This window comes from Oncorhynchus clarkii, chromosome 11 (genome assembly GCF_045791955.1).
Source record: "Oncorhynchus clarkii lewisi isolate Uvic-CL-2024 chromosome 11, UVic_Ocla_1.0, whole genome shotgun sequence".
Lineage (NCBI taxonomy): Eukaryota > Metazoa > Chordata > Actinopteri > Salmoniformes > Salmonidae > Oncorhynchus > Oncorhynchus clarkii.
Genome location: NC_092157.1, coordinates 14459163 through 14478490, shown reverse-complemented (window position 1 = coordinate 14478490; position 19328 = coordinate 14459163). Strand labels below are relative to the sequence as shown.

Genomic DNA, 19328 nt, shown 5'->3' with positions numbered 1-19328 from the left:
TGATGCCCCACAGGGTGAGATCTTGCATGGAGCCCCAGACCGAGGGTGATTGACCGTCATCTTGAACTTCTTCCATTTTCTAATAATTGCGCCAACAGTTGTTGCCTTCTCACCAAGATGCTTGCCTATTGTCCTGTAGCCCATCCCAGCCTTGTGCAGGTCTACAATTTTATCCCGGATGTCCTTACACAGCTCTCTGGTCTTGGCCATTGTGGAGAGGTTGGAGTCTGTTTGATTGAGTGGGTGGACAGGTGTCTTTTATACAGGTAACGAGTTCAAACAGGTGCAGTTAATACAGGTAATGAGTGGAGAACAGGAGGGATTCTTAAAGAAAAACTAACAGGTCTGTGAGAGCCGGAATTCTTACTGGTTGGTAGGTGATCAAATACTTATGTCATGCAATAAAATGCAAATTAATTACCCTAAAAATCATACAAATGTGATTTTCTGGATTTTTGTTTTAGATTCCGTCTCTCACAGTTGAAGTGTACCTATGATAAAAATTACAGACCTCTACAAGCTTTGTAAGTAGGAAAACCTGCAAAATTGGCAGTGTATCAAATAACTGTATGTGTTGTGGTACATTGTCCCTGCCAAAAAAACTTAAGAAATACAATACAATAATATTTGGGAAACACACCATTTGAACACATACAGTGTTAGCGTGCTAACTAGATTACCTGTATGGTGAAGATGCAGGCTATCCGGATGGCAAAGCGTATTCCCTCCAGACAGAGAAAAGCCACCTCAGTGTCGTCACAGTCCTGGAGGCCCACACTGAAGGCTGCTAGGAACGGGGTCCAGGCCAGCTTGAACATGGGTCTGACATGCTCCAGGTGTGTGGCGCTGGTGAAGGGAGCCTGGACGTGACTGACAGCCTCCATCAGGGCCTTGGCTGTCTTAGCCATCTGCTCCATCTCTACATTATACAGCAGCCGCCTCTGCTTCTCACTGGCCACACCTAATCCAGGAACAAAGGCAAAGCCAAAACATCAACAAACAGTCTCTGTTTCTTTTGGCTACACCTGAACCAGGATCATATTAAAGGCTTCCTCCATTTAGCTTTTGCCTATATTTTCAGATCAGTGTATATCATAGAGGAGATGAGAGGAAGACACTTGAACAAAAGCAGTAAGGCCTGAGGAGGTGTGGTATATGGCCAATATACCACGGCTAAGGGCTGTTCTTAAGCATGACATATGCGGAGTGCCTGGATACAGCCCATAGCCGTGGTATATTTGTCATATATCACAAACCCCCCGAGGTGTCTTATTGCTATTATAAACTGGTTACCAATGTAATTAGAGCAGTAAAAATACATGTTTTGTCATACCCGTGGTATACGGTCTGATATACCACAGCTTTCAGCCAATCAGCATTCAGGGTTCGAACCCCCCAGTTTATAACTGAAAATAATCCACTCATAAACTTTCCCATTGTACAACAGAGACTATCTCAAACGTTTTCCACAGATCAGTAATACAATCTAATCAAACTATATCTTAATCCCCTTTATATCTCTTTGATTGTTATGAGAATTCTATGATCTCCACAAAGATATCAGATGGCTCTCGTCGGGTACATCTAAAGCTGATTACTTGAGAAAGATCCATTACGCCGCAAAATAGGCATTTCACATCTTGACGTCTGAACAAAATCATATTTGACACGCTCAATTTCAGTCTGTAATGACACAGTTGTGCTGGCAGACACAGAGGAACAGAGATACGCACTGTGCTTGTTGGATTTCAGAGTAATTTCCTTGGTCTCCTTCATAGCGATCTTCTTCCCTGCGATCTCGTCGTAGATGGCAGACAGATATTCCTCCGGTAGATCCTTGCTGTCGTTGATCCCTCTGTTCATCTTGATGTATTGCTCTTTAGTCATCTTGTTCTTCACCTTTGAAAAGTAAAATATGAGATGTATTACCATAACCATACCCTGTCTGTCTGCCAGCCTGTCTGTCTCTCTGCGCCGGCCTATTTGTCTGTTTATCTGTCTGCCTGCCTGTCTGTCTGTCTATTTTCCTGTATGTCTGCCTGTCTGTCTGCCTATTTGCCTGTCTGTCTGCCTGCATGTCTGTCCGTCTCTCTCCGCCGGCCTATTTGTCTGCCTGTCTGAATGCCTATTTGCCTGTCTGTCTGCCTGCATGTCTGTCTGTCTATTTTCCTGTATGTCTGCCTGTCTGAATGCCTATTTGCCTGTCTGTCTGCCTGCATGTCTGTCCGTCTCTCTCCGCCAGCCTATTTGTCTGCCTGTCTGAATGCCTATTTGCCTGTCTGTCTGCCTGCATGTCTGTCCGTCTCTCTCCGCCGGCCTATTTGTCTGCCTGTCTGAATGCCTATTTGCCTGTCTGTCTGCCTGCATGTCTGTCCGTCTCTCTCCGCCGGCCTATTTGTCTGCCTGTCTGAATGCGTATTTGCCTGTCTGTCTGCCTGCATGTCTGTCCGTCTCTCTCCGCCAGCCTATTTGTCTGCCTGTCTGAATGTCTATTTGCCTGTCTGTCTGCCTGCATGTCTGTCCGTCTCTCTCCGCCGGCCTATTTGTCTGCCTGTCTGAATGTGTGTCTGTCCGTCTCTCTCCGCCAGCCTATTTGCCTGTCTGTCTGCCTGCATGTCTGTCCGTCTCTCTCCGCCAGCCTATTTGTCTGCCTGTCTGAATGCCTATTTGCCTGTCTGTCTGCCTGCATGTCTGTCCGTCTCTCTCCGCCAGCCTATTTGTCTGCCTGTCTGAATGCGTATTTGCCTGTCTGTCTGCCTGCATGTCTGTCCGTCTCTCTCCGCCAGCCTATTTGTCTGCCTGTCTGAATGCCTATTTGCCTGTCTGTCTGCCTGCATGTCTGTCCGTCTCTCTCCGCCAGCCTATTTGTCTGCCTGTCTGAATGCGTATTTGCCTGTCTGTCTGCCTGCATGTCTGTCCGTCTCTCTCCGCCAGCCTATTTGTCTGCCTGTCTGAATGCCTATTTGCCTGTCTGTCTGCCTGCATGTCTGTCCGTCTCTCTCCGCCAGCCTATTTGTCTGCCTGTCTGAATGCGTATTTGCCTGTCTGTCTGCCTGCATGTCTGTCCGTCTCTCTCCGCCAGCCTATTTGTCTGCCTGTCTGAATGCCTATTTGCCTGTCTGTCTGCCTGCATGTCTGTCCGTCTCTCTCCGCCAGCCTATTTGTCTGTTTATCTGTCTGCAACAGCTAGCATTGCTTTCCCTGTGTGTCTGCAATGGATAAATGTCTGCTAAACGCAGCTGAGGTGATTGTTTCTGTCAGTTCAACTTCCCAGAAACTGTCTCCGGCTGCGGTCTTACCTGCGGACTATGAAGGTCTGTTGTCAACATAATGATTGAGTAGGCAAGGACGTACGCAGTGTCTGCACTCGCAAACTCAGTTTGCCTGAAGAGAGGAGAGAGAGAGGAGAGAGAGAGGAGAGAGGAAGGAGAGAAAGAGAGAAAAGAGGATAAACATAGAGCTGAATAAAGAATTGATGCATTTGTGCGAGACAACACAGATATTTAGTGAATGCACTGACTTGATAATAGAGAGCAATCTGACTCCTGGCAGTCAATGTCCTTGAATGTGCTTGACATCACAAATGAAGTCTTCTTCTAAGTCTACAAATCCACAATACCAAGACTAGTACACTCCACTCCACACTCACCCCTGGTTGCATTCTAGGTATCTCGCAGCAAATTTCTCCATGAGCCTGTCGATCTTCTGAGCCTCTCCCGGGAGACGGAAGCCCTCGAGGAACGTTCTGAGAGCGTAGACAAAGTCCTTGCCTTGGAAGTCCATCTGGTCCACGTAGGCATACATGACCTCTTTATTGAAGCGATCATTGTCCCCCAGGAACTCACCCACCTGAGTCTGAGAGGTAGGATGTGAGAGAGAGCGAGAGAGAGACAGAGACAGAGACCGAGAGAGAGACCGAGAGAGAGAGCGAGAGACAGAGACAGAGACAGAGAAAGAGAAAGAGAGAGAGCAAGACAGAGACAGAGACAGAGAGAGAGAGAGCGAGACAGAGACAGAGACAGAGAGAGCGAGGGGACAGAGAAAGAAGAGGTCGATGCAATGACATTGAGTTCAATCAATAGATATTGAGTGTTATAGAAAAACAGCTTACTCGCTTGACTCTTTAATGCATGTGCTACACATTGGAAGCCAATTAACACATATTGTCCAAACAAGCATCTCCTTTCCCTCAGAGGCACAGCCAACTGAGAGGAAAGGACTATGTTCTCTCCCAGTGCTGTCAGACTAGTCTCTCTGTCTAGCTGTTTGAGGGCCTCTTGTTCCAAAGCAGATGTTATGAACACACTTTAGTGCCGATTATCACCGAACCGAACCCCCCCGAGGCCAGCCAATCAACCGGGAGAGTGCTTCACTCGTTAAAATATAAATTGATGTGCGCTCGGTGGAGGACGTAGGAATCCTCTTGGAGTGGGATGATAATGCTGGCAGTTCAGCATTAGGAGCTAAGAGCCTTGGTGTTTCTATGGGATGGATGTGTTCTGCTCTGGGCCTGCAGCTGTGTGGAGGCCGGATGAGAGAGAGAACTGTGTAAACCTAGAGTTTAATGAGCTAGAATGGGTATTCGAGTATTTACCAACCAGATCCCCTATTAGCTGTTACATTCGCAACAACCACTCTACACTACTAAATCACAATGGACAGGTTAAAAGGTCAAAGGTTCAGAGAGCACAGAGCTGAATGAGGTAGAGTGGGTTTATTTGGATCCACACAAGTCAAATGAAATGCAGATAACTGAAGTAGATTGGTTAAACAGATTTAAAAAGGTTCTTTACAGAGTCCAGCCTCTCCTCCTGGTGCAGGAACTGAGCGAGGTCCTCCGGGGTGGTTCCCAGCATACCTTGCTCCTGGAGGTACTGGACACCCCTCTTTGGTTTCTTGTTGAACCTGACCACGGAGCAGAGAACAGAGACAGTGCTACATTATGCTTACTACAGTATGCTTACTACAGTATGCTTACTAAGTTGGAGAAGGAAGTTGCCTTCCAGAGCCATAGTCTATCATTTATATGTTGTCCTAATTACATAAACTAACTCATTCATAATTGGCAAATTAATAAATGGCATTAATTGATAAATTAAGTGCCAGGGAGAAATTAAACCTAGGACAACAAACAGGACAACTTCCCTCACTAGAAGGACTGGAGTTGTGCACCCCTGGGTGTGAATATATTCAGCTGTCTATACAGGATAAGATGAATATATTCAGCTGTCTATACATGATAAGATTAATATATTCAGCTGTCTATACAGGATAAGATTAATATATTCAGCTGTCTATACAGGATAAGATGAATATATTCAGCTGTCTATACATGATAAGGTGAATATATTCAGCTGTCTATACAGGATAAGATTAATATATTCAGCTGTCTATACATGATAAGATGAATATATTCAGCTGTCTATACAGGATAAGATTAATATACTCAGCTGTCTATACAGGATAAGATGAATATATTCAGCTGTCTATACAGGATAAGATTAATATATTCAGCTGTCTATACAGGATAAGATTAATATATTCAGCTGTCTATACAGGATAAGATTAATATATTCAGCTGTCTATACTATACAGGATAAGATTAATATATTCAGCTGTCTATACAGGATAAGATGAATATATTCAGCTGTCTATACAGGATAAGATTAATATATTCAGCTGTCTATACAGGATAAGGTGAATATATTCAGCTGTCTATACAGGATAAGGTGAATATATTCAGCTGTCTATACAGGATAAGATTAATATATTCAGCTGTCTATACATGATAAGATTAATATATTCAGCTGTCTATACAGGATAAGATGAATATATTCAGCTGTCTATACATGATAAGATTAATATATTCAGCTGTCTATACAGGATAAGATGAATATATTCAGCTGTCTATACAGGATAAGGTGAATATATTCAGCTGTCTATACAGGATAAGATTAATATATTCAGCTGTCTATACATGATAAGATTAATATATTCAGCTGTCTATACATGATAAGATTAATATATTCAGCTGTCTATACAGGATAAGATGAATATATTCAGCTGTCTATACAGGATAAGGTGAATATATTCAGCTGTCTATACAGGATAAGATTAATATATTCAGCTGTCTATACATGATAAGATTAATATATTCAGCTGTCTATACAGGATAAGATTAATATATTCAGCTGTCTATACAGGATAAGATGAATATATTCATTCAGCTGTCTATACAGGATAAGATGAATATATTCAGCTGTCTATACAGGATAAGATGAATATATTCAGCTGTCTATACAGGATAAGATTAATATATTCAGCTGTCTATACAGGATAAGATTAATATATTCAGCTGTCTATACAGGATAAGATGAATATATTTAGCTGTCTATACAGGATAAGGTGAATATATTCAGCTGTCTATATAGGATAAGATGAATATATTCAGCTGTCTATACAGGATAAGATGAATATATTCAGCTGTCTATACAGGATAAGATGAATATATTCAGCTGTCTATACAGGATAAGATTAATATATTCAGCTGTCTATACAGGATAAGATTAATATATTCAGCTGTCTATACAGGATAAGATTAATATATTCAGCTGTCTATACAGGATAAGGTGAATATATTTAGCTGTCTATACAGGATAAGATTAATATATTCAGCTGTCTATACAGGATAAGATGAATATATTCAGCTGTCTATACAGGATAAGATTAATATATTCAGCTGTCTATACATGATAAGGTGAATATATTCAGCTGTCTATACAGGATAAGATGAATATATTCAGCTGTCTATACAGGATAAGATTAATATATTCAGCTGTCTATACAGGATAAGGTGAATATATTCAGCTGTCTATACAGGATAAGATTAATATATTCAGCTGTCTATACATGATAAGATGAATATATATGTCTATACAGGATAAGGTGAATATATTCAGCTGTCTATACAGGATAAGATACAGGATAAGGTATATTCAGCTGTCTATACAGGATAAGATGAATATATTCAGCTGTCTATACAGGATAAGGTGAATATATTCAGCTGTCTATACAGGATAAGGTGAATATATTTAGCTGTCTATACAGGATAAGGTGAATATATTCAGCTGTCTATACAGGATAAGATGAATATATTCAGCTGTCTATACAGGATAAGGTGAATATATTTAGCTGTCTATACAGGATAAGATGAATATATTCAGCTGTCTATACAGGATAAGATTAATATATTCAGCTGTCTATACAGGATAAGATTAATATATTCAGCTGTCTATACAGGATAAGATTAATATATTCAGCTGTCTATACAGGATAAGATGAATATATTCAGCTGTCTATACAGGATAAGATTAATATATTCAGCTGTCTATACAGGATAAGATGAATATATTCAGCTGTCTATACAGGATAAGATTAATATATTCAGCTGTCTATACAGGATAAGATGAATATATTCAGCTGTCTATACAGGATAAGATTAATATATTCAGCTGTCTAGCTGTCTATACAGGATAAGATGAATATATTCAGCTGTCTATACAGGATAAGGTGAATATATTCAGCTGTCTATACAGGATAAGATTAATATATTCAGCTGTCTATACAGGATAAGATTAATATATTCAGCTGTCTATACAGGATAAGGTGAATATATTTAGCTGTCTATACAGGATAAGGTGAATATATTCAGCTGTCTATACAGGATAAGATGAATATATTCAGCTGTCTATACAGGATAAGGTGAATATATTCAGCTGTCTATACAGGATAAGGTGAATATATTCAGCTGTCTATACAGGATAAGGTGAATATATTCAGCTGTCTATACAGGATAAGGTGAATATATTTAGCTGTCTATACAGGATAAGGTGAATATATTCAGCTGTCTATACAGGATAAGGTGAATATATTCAGCTGTCTATACAGGATAAGGTGAATATATTCAGCTGTCTATACAGGATAAGGTGAATATATTCAGCTGTCTATACAGGATAAGGTGAATATATTTAGCTGTCTATACAGGATAAGGTGAATATATTCAGCTGTCTATACAGGATAAGGTGAATATATTCAGCTGTCTATACAGGATAAGGTGAATATATTCAGCTGTCTATACAGGATAAGATGAATATATTCAGCTGTCTATACAGGATAAGATTAATATATTCAGCTGTCTATACAGGATAAGATGAATATATTTAGCTGTCTATACAGGATAAGATGAATATATTCAGCTGTCTATACAGGATAAGATGAATATATTCAGCTGTCTATACAGGATAAGATTAATATATTCAGCTGTCTATACAGGATAAGGTGAATATATTTAGCTGTCTATACAGGCTAAGGTGAATATATTTAGCTGTCTATACAGGATAAGGTGAATATATTCAGCTGTCTATACAGGATAAGGTGAATATATTTAGCTGTCTATACAGGATAAGATTAATATATTCAGCTGTCTATACAGGATAAGATGAATATATTCAGCTGTCTATACAGGATAAGGTGAATATATTCAGCTGTCTATACAGGATAAGGTGAATATATTCAGCTGTCTATACAGGATAAGATGAATATATTCAGCTGTCTATACAGGATAAGGTGAATATATTCAGCTGTCTATACAGGATAAGATTAATATATTCAGCTGTCTATACAGGATAAGATGAATATATTCAGCTGTCTATACAGGATAAGATTAATATATTCAGCTGTCTATACAGGATAAGATTAATATATTCAGCTGTCTATACAGGATAAGATTAATATATTCAGCTGTCTATACAGGATAAGATGAATATATTCAGCTGTCTATACAGGATAAGATGAATAATATATTCAGCTGTCTATACAGGATAAGATTAATATATTCAGCTGTCTATACAGGATAAGATTAATATATTCAGCTGTCTATACAGGATAAGATTAATATATTCAGCTGTCTATACAGGATAAGATTAATATATTCAGCTGTCTATACAGGATAAGATGAATATATTCAGCTGTCTATACAGGATAAGATTAATATATTCAGCTGTCTATACAGGATAAGATGAATATATTCAGCTGTCTATACAGGATAAGATTAATATATTCAGCTGTCTATACAGGATAAGATGAATATATTCAGCTGTCTATACAGGATAAGATGAATATATTCAGCTGTCTATACAGGATAAGATTAATATATTCAGCTGTCTATACATGATAAGATTAATATATTCAGCTGTCTATACAGGATAAGGTGAATATATTCAGCTGTCTATACAGGATAAGATTAATATATTCAGCTGTCTATACATGATAAGATTAATATATTCAGCTGTCTATACAGGATAAGATTAATATATTCAGCTGTCTATACAGGATAAGATGAATATATTCATTCAGCTGTCTATACAGGATAAGATGAATATATTCAGCTGTCTATACAGGATAAGATTAATATATTCAGCTGTCTATACAGGATAAGATTAATATATTCAGCTGTCTATACAGGATAAGATTAATATATTCAGCTGTCTATACAGGATAAGATTAATATATTCAGCTGTCTATACAGGATAAGATTAATATATTCAGCTGTCTATACAGGATAAGATGAATATATTCAGGTATACAGTATAGCAGCACTAGTCTGGCTTACAGGTCGATGCCCTGCTCGATGATCTCCTTCTGTTGTTTGAGAACCTCAAACTGCTCTGGGTTGTCTGTCCCTGACATCTGTGTACTGTAGCTCCCGATGCCCGACGAGGCTGTGGAGTCCAGGGAGTTGATGCTTCCGTAGCGGTTGATGGTCTCTGGGGCCTTCGTCTCATTGGTCTCCTGCTCCGAGGGCTTCTCCTGACCTGGGGAGGGAGAAGAACATTGAACAATCAATGGTCTGAGAGAGATGAGTAAAAACCGTAGTTGGTGTTAGGACCCCAACGCAATCAGCAATCCAGCACAGCCAAATAAGCCAACACTAAACATTTTCAATTGAAACATACAGTACCAGTCAACAGTTTGGATACACCTTCTCATTCAAGGGTTTTTCTTAATTTGTACTATTTTCTATATTGTAGAATAATAGTGAAGACATCAAAACTATGAAATAACACATACGGAATCATGAAGTAACCAAAAAAGTGAGATTCTTTGAAGTAGCCACCCTTTGCCTTGATGACAGCTTTGCACACTCTTGGCATTCTCTCAACCTGCTTCATGAGGAATGCTTTTCCAACTGTCTTGAAGGAGTTCCCACATATGCTGAGCACTTGTTGGCTGCTTTTCCTTCACTCTGCGGTCCAACTCTTCCCAAACCATCTCAATTGGGTTGAGGTCGAGTGATTGTGGAGGCCAGGTCATCTGATGCAGCACTCCATCACTCTCCTTGGTCAAATAGCCCTTACACAGTCTGGAGGTGTGTTGGGTCATTGTCCTGTTGAAAAACAAATGATACTCCCACTAAGCGCAAACCAGATAGGATGGCATATTGCTGCAGAATGCTGTGGTAGCCATGCTGGTTAAGTGTGCCTTGAATTCCAAATAAATCACAGACAGTGTCATCAGCAAAGCACCCCCACACAATCACACCTCCTCCTCCATGCTTCACGGTGGGAACCACACATGCGGAGATCATCCGTTCACCTACTCTGCATCTCACAAAGACATGGCGGTTTGAACCAAAAATCTCCAATTTGTCCAATCAGACCAAAGGACAGATTTCCACCGGTCTAATGTCCATTGCTCATGTTTCTTGGCCCAAGCAAGTCTCTTCCTTATTGGTGTCCTTTAGTAGTGGTTTATTTGCAGCAATTCGACCATGAAGGCTTGATTCACACAGTCTCCTCTGAACAGTTAATGTTGAGATGTGTCTGTTACTTGAAGCATTTATTTGGGCTGCAATCTGAGGTGCAGTTAACTCTAATGAACTTATCCTCTGCAGCAGAGGTAACTCTGGGTCTTCCTTTCCTGTGGCGGTCCTCATGAGAGCCAGTTAACTCTAATGAACTTATCCTCTGCAGCAGAGGTAACTCTGGGTCTTCCTTTCCTGTGGCGGTCCTCATGAGAGCCAGTTAACTCTAATGAACTTATCCTCTGCAGCAGAGGTAACTCTGGGTCTTCCTTTCCTGTGGCGGTCCTCATGAGAGCCAGTTAACTCTAATGAACTGATCCTCTGGAGCAGAGGTAACTCTAGGCATTCCTTTCCTGTGGCTGTCCTCATGAGAGCCAGTTAACTCTAATGAACTGATCCTCTGCAGCAGAGGTAACTCTAGGCATTCCTTTCCTGTGGCGGTCCTCATGAGAGCCAGTTAACTCTAATGAACTTATCCTCTGCAGCAGAGGTAACTCTGGGTCTTCCTTTCCTGTGGCGGTCCTCATGAGAGCCAGTTAACTCTAATGAACTGATCCTCTGCAGCAGAGGTAACTCTGGGTCTTCCTTTCCTGTGGCTGGCCTCATGAGAGCCAGTTAACTCTAATGAACTTATCCTCTGCAGCAGAGGTAACTCTGGGTCTTCCTTTCCTGTGGCGGTCCTCATGAGAGCCAGTTAACTCTAATGAACTGATCCTCTGCAGCAGAGGTAACTCTGGGTCTTCCTTTCCTGTGGCTGTCCTCATGAGAGCCAGTTAACTCTAATGAACTGATCCTCTGCAGCAGAGGTAACTCTAGGTCTTCCTTTCCTGTGGCGGTCCTCATGAGAGCCAGTTAACTCTAATGAACTGATCCTCTGCAGCAGAGGTAACTCTGGGTCTTCCTTTCCTGTGGCTGTCCTCGTGAGAGCCAGTTAACTCTAATGAACTGATCCTCTGCAGCAGAGGTAACTCTGGGTCTTCCTTTCCTGTGGCTGTCCTCATGAGAGCCAGTTAACTCTAATGAACTGATCCTCTGCAGCAGAGGTAACTCTAGGTCTTCCTTTCCTGTGGCGGTCCTCATGAGAGCCAGTTAACTCTAATGAACTGATCCTCTGCAGCAGAGGTAACTCTGGGTCTTCCTTTCCTGTGGCTGTCCTCGTGAGAGCCAGTTAACTCTAATGAACTTATCCTCTGCAGCAGAGGTAACTCTGGGTCTTCCTTTCCTGTGGCTGTCCTCGTGAGAGCCAGTTAACTCTAATGAACTGATCCTCTGCAGCAGAGGTAACTCTGGGTCTTCCTTTCCTGTGGCGGTCCTCATGAGAGCCAGTTAACTCTAATGAACTGATCCTCTGCAGCAGAGGTAACTCTAGGTCTTCCTTTCCTGTGGCGGTCCTCATGAGAGCCAGTTAACTCTAATGAACTGATCCTCTGCAGCAGAGGTAACTCTGGGTCTTCCTTTCCTGTGGCTGTCCTCATGAGAGCCAGTTAACTCTAATGAACTGATCCTCTGCAGCAGAGGTAACTCTAGGTCTTCCTTTCCTGTGGCTGTCCTCGTGAGAGCCAGTTAACTCTAATGAACTGATCCTCTGCAGCAGAGGTAACTCTGGGTCTTCCTTTCCAAAATTCTTGAAACGTTCCAGATTGACTGACTTTCATGTCTTACAGTAATGATGGACTGTCGTTTCTCTTTGCTTATTTGAGCTGTTCTTGCCATAATATGGACTTGGTCTTTTACCAAATAGGGCTATCTTCTGTCTTAAATATTATTCTACAATGTAGAAAATATTAAAAAGAAAGAAAAACCCTGGAATTAGTAGGTGTGTCCCAACTTTTGACTGGTACTGTTGTTTCATCAATCTTTTAGCCAGTAGGGGGGTTCAGCCTTGAGTTTCCAGATCCAGGTCTCTGGGGAGTTCAGCAATAGTGGGAGGGACACTGCACTGCTGAGAGAAAGACAACATGATGAACCAGAGGCTTTGTCTGGTGGTATATTGTCTGCACACGCACACACACACGCACACACGCACACACACACACACACACACACACACACACACACACACACACACACACACACACACACACACACACACACACACACACACACACACACACACACACACACACACACACACACACACACACACACACACACACACGATCTTAATTTGAGCCAGTTTGCTTCAGCAGGAAAATTATTCTGCAGCAACAGGAAATGTGAATTATTATGTGGATTATAATGAATGTACATTTTTGTTTGGGGTTGATACATTTTTCACAAGGGAAAATCAAGTCTGAAAGTGGAAATTACAAACTTCAGAAGCCTTTTTAAACCTCAAATACACTACAAGTTTGACATTTCCTACAAGTTTGACATTTCCTGCAAAAGTGCGATCAAATGAAGATCGTACATCTGTGCACACGCACAACAGACAATAAAAAGGTCAGTTATCTAATAAACCAGGCAGGCTGCAGATGAAGCAGTTTACAGTATGTGTAACATGGAGGTAGTGTTGTGTAGCATGGAGGTAGTGTTGTGTAACATGGAGGTAGTGTTGTGTAGCATGGAGGTAGTGTTGTGTAGCATGGAGGTTGTAACATGGAGGTAGTGTTGTGTAACATGGAGGTAGTGTTGTGTAGCATGGAGGTTGTAACATGGAGGTAGTGTTGTGTAACATGGAGGTAGTGTTGTGTAGCATGGAGGTAGTGTTGTGTAGCATGGAGGTTGTAACATGGAGGTAGTGTTGTGTAACATGGAGGTAGTGTTGTGTAGCATGGAGGTAGTGTTGTGTAGCATGGAGGTTGTAACATGGAGGTAGTGTTGTGTAACATGGAGGTAGTGTTGTGTAGCATGGAGGTTGTAACATGGAGGTAGTCTTGTGTAACATGGAGGTAGTGTTGTAACATGGAGGTAGTGTTGTGTAGCATGGAGGTTGTAACATAGAGGTAGTGTTGTGTAACATGGAGGTAGTGTTGTGTAGCATGGAGGTTGTAACATGGAGGTAGTGTTGTGTAACATGGAGGTAGTGTTGTGTAGCATGGAGGTTGTAACATGGAGGTAGTGTTGTGTAACATGGAGGTAGTGTTGTAACATGGAGGTAGTGTTGTGTAGCATGGAGGTTGTAACATAGAGGTAGTGTTGTGTAACATGGAGGTAGTGTTGTGTAGCATGGAGGTTGTAACATGGAGGTAGTGTTGTGTAATATGGAGGTAGTGTTGTGTAACATGGAGGTAGTGTTGTAACATGGAGGTAGTGTTGTAATATGGAGGTAGTGTTGTGCAACATGGAGGTAGTGTTGTAACATGGAGGTAGTGTTGTGTAATATGGAGGTAGTGTTGTAACATGGAGGTAGTGTTGTGCAACATGGATGTAGTGTTGTGTAATATGGAGGTAGTGTTGTAACATGGAGGTAGTGTTGTGTAATATGGAGGTAGTGTTGTGTAACATGGAGGTAGTGCTGTGTAACATGGAGGTAGTGTTGTAATATGGAGGTAGTGTTGTGCAACATGGAGGTAGTGTTGTGTAACATGGAGGTAGTGTTGTGTAACATGGAGGTAGTGCTGTGTAACATGGAGGTAGTGTTGTGTAACATGGAGGTAGTGTTGTGTAACATGGAGGTAGTGTTGTGTAACATGGAGGTAGTGCTGTGTAACATGGAGGTAGTGCTGTGTAACATGGAGGTAGTGTTGTAACATGGAGGTAGTGTTGTGTAATATGGAGGTAGTGTTGTGCAACATGGAGGTAGTGTTGTAACATGGAGGTAGTGTTGTAACATGGAGGTAGTGTTGTGTAACATGGAGGTAGTGTTGTGTAACATGGAGGTAGTGTTGTGTAACATGGAGGTAGTGTTGTGTAACATGGAGGTAGTGTTGTAATATGGAGGTAGTGTTGTGCAACATGGAGGTAGTGTTGTAACATGGAGGTAGTGTTGTAACATGGAGGTAGTGTTGTGTAACATGGAGGTAGTGTTGTAACATGGAGGTAGTGTTGTGTAACATGGAGGTAGTGTTGTGTAACATGGAGGTAGTGTTGTGTAATATGGAGGTAGTGTTGTAACATGGAGGTAGTGTTGTGTAACATGGAGGTAGTGTTGTGTAGCATGTAACATAGTAGTGTTGTGTAACATGGAGGTAGTGTTGTAACATGGAGGTAGTGTTGTGTAACATGGAGGTAGTGTTGTGTAACATGGAGGTAGTGTTGTGTAACATGGAGGTAGTGTTGTGTAACATGGAGGTAGTGTTGTGTAACATGGAGGTAGTGTTGTGTAATATGGAGGTAGTGTTGTAACATGGAGGTAGTGTTGTGTAACATGGAGGTAGTGTTGTGTAGCATGTAACATAGAGGTAGTGTTGTGTAACATGGAGGTAGTGTTGTAACATGGAGGTAGTGTTGTGTAACATGGAGGTAGTGTTGTAACATGGAGGTAGTGTTGTGTAACATGGAGGTAGTGTTGTGTAACATGGAGGTAGTGTTGTGTAACATGGAGGTAGCGTTGTGTAACATGGAGGTAGTGTTGTGTAACATGGAGGTAGTGTTGTGTAACATGGAGGTAGTGTTGTGTAACATGGAGGTAGTGTTGTGTAACATGGAGGTAGTGTTGTGTAGCATGTAACATGGAGGTAGTGTTGTGTAACATGGAGGTAGTGTTGTGTAACATGGAGGTAGTGTTGTAACATGGAGGTAGTGTTGTGTAACATGGAGGTAGTGTTGTGTAACATGGAGGTAGTGTTGTGTAACATGGAGGTAGTGTTGTGTAACATGGAGGTAGTGTTGTGTAACATGGAGGTAGTGTTGTGTAACATGGAGGTAGTGTTGTAACATGGAGGTAGTGTTGTGTAACATGGAGGTAGTGTTGTGTAACATGGAGGTAGTGTTGTAACATGGAGGTAGTGTTGTGTAGCATGTAACTTGGAGGTAGTGTTGTGTAACATGGAGGTAGTTCTGTGTGTGTAGCCTGAGGGGACAGAACAGGGCAGAACAGGCAGGTCTGATGCTACTGTTCTGTGGGTGAATCAGGTCCATGGTGGTTGTCTGGCTGTAAGAGACATTGTACGTTGGTAAGGGATCTAATTACCCATCGGAAACTCTCTAAAACATTCAGGACACCATCAGGGTAATGTGAGCTGGCAGTGTGCTTCCTCCACTCAACAACTTCATAGAGCAGAGCACATGGTAGAGGAGGAGGGTGGCAGAGCCAGGGTAGAGGAGGAAGGTGGCACAGCCAGGGTAGAGAAGGAGGAGGGTGGCACAACCAGGGTAGAGGGAGGAGGGTGCACAGCCAGGGTAGAGGAGGAAGGTGCACAGCCAGGGTAGAGAAGGAGGAGGGTGGCACAGCCAGGGTAGAGGGAGGAGGGTGCACAGCCAGGGTAGAGGGGGGAGGGTGCACAGCCAGGGTAGAGGGAGGAGGGTGCACAGCCAGGGTAGAGGGAGGAGGGTGGCACAGCCAGGGTAGAGGAGGAGGGTGGCACAGCCAGGGTAGAGGAGGAGGGTGGCATAGCCAGGGTAGCGGAGGAGGTGGGTGGCACAGCCAGGGTAGAGGGAGAAGGGTGCACAGCCAGGGTAGAGGGAGGAGTGTGGCACAGCCAGGGTAGAGGGAGGTGGGTGGCACAGCCAGGGTAGAGGAGGAGGAGTGTGGCACAGCCTGGGTAGAGGGAGGTGGGTGGCACAGCCAGGTTAGAGAGAGGAGGGTGGCACAGCCAAGGTAGAGGGAGGAGGAGTGTGGCACAGCCAGGGTAGAGGAGGAGGAGTGTGGCACAGCCAGGGTAGAGGGAGGTGGGTGGCACAGCCAGGGTAGAGGAGGAGGAGTGTGGCACAGCCAGGGTAGAGGGAGGTGGGTGGCACAGCCAGGTTAGAGAGAGGAGGGTGGCACAGCCAAGGTAGAGGAGGAGGAGTGTGGCACAGCCAGGGTAGAGAGAGGTGGGTGGCACAGCCAGGTTAGAGGGAGGAGGGTGGCACAGCCAGGGTAGAGGAGGAGGGTGGCACAGCCAGGGTAGAGAGAGGTGGGTGGCACAGGCAGGGTAGAGGAGGAGGAGTGTGGCACAGCCAGGGTAGAGGGAGGTGGGTGGCACAGCCAGGGTAGAGGAGGAGGAGTGTTGCACAGCCAGGTTAGAGAGAGGCGGGTGGCACAGGCAGGGTAGAGGAGGAGGAGTGTTGCACAGCCAGGGTAGAGGGAGGTGGGTGGCACAGCCAGGTTAGAGAGAGGAGGGTGCACAGCCAGGGTAGAGGGAGGTGGGTGGCACAGCCAGGTTAGAGAGAGGAGGGTGCACAGCCAGGTTAGAGAGAGGCGGGTGGCACAGGCAGGGTAGAGGAGGAGGAGTGTTGCACAGCCAGGGTAGAGGGAGGTGGGTGGCACAGCCAGGTTAGAGAGAGGAGGGTGCACAGCCAGGGTAGAGGGAGGTGGGTGGCACAGCCAGGGTAGAGGAGGAGGAGTGTTGCACAGCCAGGTTAGAGAGAGGCGGGTGGCACAGGCAGGGTAGAGGAGGAGGAGTGTTGCACAGCCAGGGTAGAGGGAGGTGGGTGGCACAGCCAGGTTAGAGAGAGGAGGGTGCACAGCCAGGGTAGAGGGAGGTGGGTGGCACAGCCAGGTTAGAGAGAGGAGGGTGCACAGCCAAGGTAGCAAAACTCTCTTCAACTTTTACTAGTTCTAATCACAATGTACAGTATAACCAGTGGTGTTTTTTCCCATATTGTACACAGAGCTGGCTTAAAAAACTCAAAATCTATCCAGAACCTACAGCGTTTGAAAGCAAGTAACATGAGATTATGCAAATGAAAGGTAGATAAGGCATCTAAATAACACTCACAGTACTAGTCACAGCCACCGTAGCCCCCTCCACACTCTATCTAGGTCCCAATGACCCCTACTGTTGCTACAGCAACCAGTCTACCAAACACTCCACACCTTTCTGCCATTACCTGCTCTTCCTGTGAAGTCAGCCAACCAGAGAACAAAGAGGAAAATACCGAAATTAAGAGAAAGTGGAGAGGTATTATCTATGTAATGATGTAAAAACAACTTTTCAGAAACACAATGCATTAGCTGAGCTACAGTATCTACATGGAAAATTGCATAATTAGGATGCACTTTCACTGACTCAGAAAAACATTTTGTTTGAAGTAACCTAAAAGCGTAGGAGACCAAGACATACTGTGTACTTCGGCATGGTCACTAAATGAGTTGGCACTAGCTGTATTGTGACTTCAGCATGGTCACTAAATGAGTTGGCACTAGCTGTATTGTGACTTCAGCATGGTCACTAAATGAGTTGGCACGAGCTGTATGGTGACTTCGGCATGGTCACTAAATGAGTTGGCACGAGCTGTATGGTGACTTCGGCATGGTCACTAAATGAGTTGGCACGAGCTGTATGGTGACTTCGGCATGGTCACTAAATGAGTAGGCACTAGCTGTATGGTGACTTCAGCATGGTCACTAAATGAGTTGGCACTAGCTGTATTGTGACTTCAGCATGGTCACTAAATGAGTTGGCACTAGCTGTATGGTGACTTCAGCATGGTCACTAAATGAGTTGGCACTAGCTGTATTGTGACTTCGGCATGGTCACTAAATGAGTTGGCACTAGCTGTATGGTGACTTTGGCATGGTCACTAAATGAGTTGGCACTAGCTGTATGGTGACTTCAGCATGGTCACTAAATGAGTTGGCACTAGCTGTATGATGACTTCGGCATGGTCACTAAATGAGTTGGCACTAGCTGTATGGTGACTTCGGCATGGTCACTAAATGAGTTGGCACTAGCTGTATGGTGACTTTGGCATGGTGACTAACCCTAACCCCTGTAGCAGTAATGCTGTTTGTTAGTTCTGCTGCCTTCCGTGACTTGGTAGAGTTAGCTCTCTGAGTGCCAGAAGGTAGCCTGAGGCTAGCCTTGTAGAGATCCTCTCGAGGGGGATATCTGGGGATATCTGGCACCCCTCTCAGAGCCTCCACTTCCCTGCTTCCTTCCTTGCCTTCGTTAAAGCTCTCTTTCCCTCCCTTCATTAGAGCCCTCCCTTCCTACTTGGTTAAAGGATCGAACAGGAATGATTCCTCTCAGCTCATTCTGAAGCAAGCCGGGGGTCTTATCCAGGAGCACTGACAGAGGGTCTGTCTGTCGCACCATGGCTTTTCCTCATCAGCCGGTTCAGGGTATTGAGTTAGCCTGCCCTGCCCTGGTGTATTAGCCTGCCTGTATTGTATTAGCCTTTCAGTGCTGCTGAGGGAGAGCCTGTCCTGTCAGGGTCTGACTGGGCTAGCCACACTGATGGATGCTAGCCATCGATCTCTTTCTCAGGGTCTGTGCTAGCCATAATGATGAACGCTAGCCTTCTCTCTCAGGGTACAGTATTGAATTAGCCTTCCCTCTCAGGGTCTGTACAATCTGTAGGCTACTGATGAATGCTAATGGCTAGTCTTCTGTCTCAGGGAATATGCTATAGCTGTATTGATGAATACCACTCTTCCCTC

At 43.6% G+C, this 19328-nt stretch overlaps 1 protein-coding gene across 4 annotated transcripts in view; it reads right to left on the bottom strand.

Annotated features, from left to right (window-relative positions):
- Positions 1–19328, bottom strand: part of LOC139420240 (brefeldin A-inhibited guanine nucleotide-exchange protein 1-like) — a 115224-nt gene that overhangs the window by 19870 nt on the left and 76026 nt on the right. For all 4 annotated transcript variants that reach the window (XM_071170106.1, XM_071170107.1, XM_071170104.1 and 1 more), the window contains exons 14-19: positions 9671–9872; positions 4794–4905; positions 3650–3855; positions 3300–3384; positions 1734–1899; positions 681–961 (exon numbers count right to left, since the gene is read on the bottom strand). In XM_071170106.1, the coding sequence (XP_071026207.1) occupies positions 681–961; positions 1734–1899; positions 3300–3384; positions 3650–3855; positions 4794–4905; positions 9671–9872 (1052 nt within the window). The remainder of the gene's footprint in view (positions 1–680; positions 962–1733; positions 1900–3299; positions 3385–3649; positions 3856–4793; positions 4906–9670; positions 9873–19328) is intronic.